Here is a 5,614-nt window from a genome sequence, read left to right as displayed (position 1 = left end):
TCCACATCCTTACACCCACATCCACATTCATAGCACACCCTCTGTCGTAAGACTCGTCACTTCTGCAGACTTGGAGTTGAAATGAGTGGTGATCGTGACGATGGTGTTTGAGAGTTGCGCTTTCTCTCTTTTGTTCTGGGATGTTTTTCATTTTTCTGTGAAAAAAACGGCTACTTTGTCTCACACACACACACACACACACACACACACACACACACACACACACACACACCTGCAGTTATACTCAAATACAACTAGGCGTATTTTCTTGAGGAAATATTGTATTGTGATTGCTTTGATTTAAAAAAAAGTGTAAAGAAATTGTCGTGCCCACACGAACATGCATTGAATTTCATTACAAAACCACGTGAAATCAGTTAAATTAGTAAGTTATTGATTACATTCAAACATCGTGACACGTATACATATATTTTATTTGGCTCAAAAAGGTCACAGAACATGTTAATGTCCTCAGGCCAAAGGGCTTGTTGTTATAGCGCATTTGCAAAGAAAAGCTTTTCAGTCAAGTTCAGGGTAGGGTGTCCCATACCTGACCCAGTCTTAAGAGCAGAAGCAGGTGCATCGGGGTTTTTAAGTGCGAAGGGTTGCACGGCCCTTTATATACAGAAATCTCCTCCCGCCCACCTCCCCCCTTATATATACAGAGTCATGTACTGTTGCTTTTCTGTCAGACATGAAAAAATACATTTAAGCCTTAAATCTTTTCATTATCCACTCCTCTCTACAGTTTTACCATTAGACCACGACTGCCACCAGGAGAACTCCTATGGTCTGTTGTGGCTATGACGTCATTAAGTAATTATACGTCCGACCCCGAGTGTTGTGTGTAAAAAGTGTTTTTGAGTGGTGAACAGGCCCTGCCATTAGTGCATAGTGATCGAAGGAACAATCGTGCATGTAATGAGAAAAACTTTGATGGTGTTTAGTAGTCCCACCCACTGTAGGCAATGATAGAGACAAAGGCAGCACTGTATGAGTATCATAGTTACTGTTTCAGGGCAGAGGATGAAGTGCTTGCTTTGATTCTCTGGGCCACAACGGTCTGAGCCCAGTCCAAATTCAGTCAGTGTGTTCATTCGTCTGGACTCCTTAACCACCACTGCTGCTTCTTTAGTGACCACTGCAGGTCCACAGACATGTCATAGAAATCGTGCGTGAAAACAAAAGTAAAAATTATTTCCTTCAGGTAAAGCTTTAACAAGCTCATATATTCACAGAGGCAAAAAAAGCCTGCTCTGTCACTTCTTTCTGTCTTCAGCGTGATGCTTGATCGTTAACTCAGAGAGTGTTCGGGAACAAAAGCAGCACACACCCAATCCAGGGTGTCACTGTGTGTTTGTGACAACCCAGAGTCAAAGTCAGCCCATGTGAGCAGTGACCTGCGAGGCCCCGCCTCCCGACTGGCTCCCTGCCAGTCCCAAAGTCCGAGAATCGAACAAGAAGCCTTGCTGTCCTCCGCCGAGCACACCCAGACTGTCCGTTAAAGTCCCACTGGGCGACGAGCCAAGGAAGGCACTCTGATGATTGGCTGTGGCGGCCATTTTATCAGGACTGGCAGCGAGGCGCGGCGAAGAGGGAAATGTGTAACCATACAGGCTGTAGGGCGGCGTGTGGAGGCGAAGGCCGGCATAGCCCTGTGAGGTGGGGTTGGAGAGATAGCCGAGCTGAGAGGCAGGGAGAGGCAGGGAGCAGAATCCTTCGGCTTCATACGCAGATGGACCTCTGGGTGGGGGGAATGGCTCTGGGGCGTTACTGTAACGGTGGAGGGGGTGTGCCGGCCGGCTACAGGTGTAGTCCGGTGGGCTGAGAGGGCAAACTTGGAAAGGAGATGAGCACGGGGATGTGGAGAGCAGGTGAGGCGATGCTCCAACCGCTGCATGAGTTCCTGGGACTCCTACAAAATAAGAGCAGGATAAATGTTTACAGCCATGGCAACCTGTAGTTATGACCAACCAGTACTCTGTGAGTGACTGATAAACACTTTCATGGTGTGAATAAGGACGCCCATCACAAACAAAGATTTTGTCTTTAGGTTGGATATCTTATGTTCACCATCCAGAAGCTTCCTGTTGTTGAACTTTACCTTGCTTGGTCATGCCAGGGATGTCCTCAAATGTGAGTGTTCGCAGGGATGGACGCCAGAATGCATAAGACTCAACCAAAGCCTCCAAACCCATCCTGCAAACACACACAAATGCACACATTAACACTTCACCGTGAGCTCTCCCAACCTTCTAATATCTGATGCAGTGGGAACCTCTCTTTCTCGCTCTAACTCAGCACGCCTCACTAAATCGTGCATTTCGCCCAACCACCTGGCGGCCATCTTAGTCGCCTGTGGGGCCCTCCTTGCCATCTCCATGGAGACCGCAGGTAATGAGGGGCATAAACGCCAGGCTTCGATTGGCTGCTGCTGGTTGGGTGCTTGTGTGTAATTGCTTTCACACGGCTTTTACGGGCGAATCAGGACGAAGGAGCAGGAAGCCGCAGCAACGATTTATGAGGTGGGACTCTCCTTCTTCCTCCTCCGCCCCCACCCCAAATCTGAGCCTCCATGCTCCTCTAGGTGGGGCGGAGGGTTGCTGTGGCGGGTGGGTAATGCGAGTGCTCTGTTACCCCTCGTTAGCGTGAGGATAAAAGTCTTCCCCCCCGCGGGGTTGTAGCCACGGTGATAATTTAGACAAGCTGCCCGGAGCGGTTCTGTGTGCTCCAAAGCAGCCTATCAGAGCAGAAGTTTATTTAGCAAACTGCTTAACTCTTCCTGTAATATTTAAGAGGAGGGTTTTTTTTCAGCCTTCCTGAGTTTAACTTTTATAGGGTCAGCTGTCAAGGTGCCTGGGTTATCCAGTTTGCCGTTCTCTACCTTCCTCCCTCTCGCACATTCCCTCTGCTTCCCTTCCTCCGGCTCTCCTCTCTAATGATTTCTACGAGGCCTCAGGGGAGTGGCTGTTTGGAGACTGCTAGAGTTTTACTGCTGTGTTGTTTTAATGCTGTGTTTATATATGTTTAGAAATGTGTTTATACAGATTTTCTTCGGGACACTCTTGACTTTTATTATTTTGCTGTTGATGTTTATGTTCCAGAGGCTGGCTGGAATCTGACGCTCCATTTAGGCTCGCAGACAAAGTTACAGCATGTGCCTGTAACAGTGCAATTGCAGGAATTAATTTGCCTTTAAAGTTAGCACATTTGAACGAAAACGAATCACCACTCTAACCATAGCTACGTGCCACGTCTTTTTTCAGCTTAGTCCATTTCTTTTTCCTTTTTTTTTTGCCCTTCAGGACAAAATTTAATGGGAGGCTGTAGCACATTTTCCATTAGGAAAAAAATAAATAAATAAATACATAGCTTTACTCCCCATAAAATCAGACTAAAATAGCAGTGACAAAAACCACATGCAAGCCAAAATATGAAGCAGTCATGCATCGCTCACTACCCCTAATGCACCAGATAATGTGCAAATCTCTGTGGTTAAAATGAACTCACCGGTTTCTGCCAGAGTCTCTGAAGCCTTTGGCAAATGGGTTTCTGTCAATTTTCAGCCTTGTAATCTGAAAAAGCAAAATAAGACTCTAATTATTTCCTGAAACGTTGTTATTATGAAATCAAAGATAACGCACTACGCTATATAATACCAGTTCCAGCCAAAATGTTTTCTTTCTCGGAAATCTTTCAATCAGGTCTATAAATAAATTCATTTGTGAGCATGCGTACTTGTATGTTTCTTTGCACATTTATGTGACTTTGTGTGGGTTCATGCATGCATGGAGTTAATGTCTGAGCCTGTTCAGACTGTGGGTGGTGTTTAAGGCCCAGCTCTGTGACCCTCATCCAAAAGGACTTTTATAGACATCACCACCATGTTCTGACTTCAGCCATCATGCACTGCAGGCCAGCAAACCTCAGCTAACGTCCTACTTCAAAGCTCACATGGAGCAAACATGTGCAAAAACACAGAAAAGCTGCAGCTTTCCTCACTGAAAACAGAAAATATAACAATCTTAAGCTATGTGTGACAACGTAAGCGAATATCACTATTATTTCTTAACAGCCCGTCACATAAGCCTTTATTTGGTAAACTGCTTTAACAGCCTGCAGAGGAGTTTCCAGAGGACTTTATTCTGTTTATTTTGTAGAGCATGTACATGCATAGACATACACGCCTGCTGACAGAGATGAATCTGCCTTTAAATGCAAAACATAGAACATGTGTGATGTTTTTTTAATATCTCTGTAAAGCACTTTAAATAGACTATCGGCTTAAAAAGTGCCATATAAATACATTTTACTTACTTACTTACTAGGAATTAAAATAGCTTATCTTTACACTGCATGATGAGCTGCACGAACGTATATTAAACTTCTAACATCTACTTAACAACCACAACATCCAAAATTACATCATGTGTTTTCAAATTCACAGCACATTGTAGCAGCACACACTGGAAATGTGACTTTCTTGGCGACTGTGAGTATTTTGTTATATTTAGTTTATGGGTCTCTAGGAGTTCAGCTGAGCTACCTGTTGGTTCTGATACGCCGTGACAGTGGTAAACACGGTCTCCGGGAACGAAAAGGTGCGCGTGCCTTCCCCTGCGGGGATGGTCCTCACTGGGGATAACTCTTCTCCACACTCCTTACGGATTACATGGACCCGCGGCTGGTATTTGTGCATGGAGTGCAGAATGATCTGAACCGGGGGAGGGAAACACATTGATTGAGGCTTGGATTATGTAACTGCTATTTTATGTGTTTCATAAAGCATGGCTGGGGAAAATGTACATGTACGCTTGTGGGTGCACAAGCTCTACAGACCTACACTGTAAAAATAAAGAAAGAAAATTAAATAAAACATGAAAATGCACAGAACATTAAGTCATGTTCAACTCAGACTAGGAAACTATGAGACTTTTACTATTTCATATGAGATGAGACTTTTTAATATTAGATTAGAAATTTACATTTTATATAATAGCTCATTGTGAAATTGAATGTTTTGATTGTAAATAATATGCAGTCATATTATTTGCTACAATAGTAGTAAATCGTTTCATACAACAGAGCCACATTACAAATGTGTCACACAAGTGTGATGTGCTGCTACATACATGTCCTTGGTCATCCAGCTCGTTGTTGGTCAGTTTGAGTTTGTCGAAGCTGATCACCTGACGCATCCACGTCTCTCCTGAGGCCGGGGAGTCCGGATGGATGTATACTCTGGGAGGCACAGGGGAGTCGGCATTCCCCGCTACCATCCACTTGGAGCTGTGATACACGTACCTACACAATTCACACACAAGACAGTGAGTGAGCACGGTTTCTGTCTGAATGAACGTATCATTTACAAATCAAAAGGTAGACTCGATACTTCAGTAACTGATGAATAAATATACAGTAATAAAGAATAAAATGTTTTCTTACAAGGGAGTGAATTTATAAAAGCATAAAACTTTAACACTAAAATCTAAGTTCATATTTTACTCTTTATGACTTTAGGGCCGGACTGGACTCTCCCCTCCAGGCCACAGGTTGGACTCCACTACAGGATTAATGCTCTTTTTAAACAAACAGTATTTTCCTTCTGTTTGAT

The 5,614-nt window shown here is 44.0% G+C and overlaps 1 protein-coding gene across 1 annotated transcript; it reads right to left on the bottom strand.

Annotated features, from left to right (window-relative positions):
* Positions 1–275: 275 nt before the first annotated feature.
* On the bottom strand, positions 276–5,301 carry LOC146552723 (T-box transcription factor TBX18-like). Its single transcript, XM_085256973.1, has 5 exons — positions 5,133–5,301; positions 4,547–4,714; positions 3,511–3,575; positions 2,105–2,199; positions 276–1,915 (listed from the first exon to the last, which is right to left on the bottom strand). The coding sequence occupies exons 1-5, from the start codon at positions 5,277–5,279 to the stop codon at positions 1,380–1,382; spliced, it is 1,011 nt and encodes a 336-aa protein (XP_085113099.1). The 5' UTR covers positions 5,280–5,301; the 3' UTR covers positions 276–1,379.
* Positions 5,302–5,614: the final 313 nt, after the last annotated feature.

The sequence above is a fragment of the Mchenga conophoros genome, linkage group LG19, assembly GCF_057382185.1.
Source record: "Mchenga conophoros isolate Kocher_MC1m ecotype Shallow Benthic linkage group LG19, M_conophoros_male_GT1.1, whole genome shotgun sequence".
Taxonomy (NCBI): domain Eukaryota; kingdom Metazoa; phylum Chordata; class Actinopteri; order Cichliformes; family Cichlidae; genus Mchenga; species Mchenga conophoros.
This window is presented reverse-complemented; position numbering and strand designations above follow the sequence as displayed.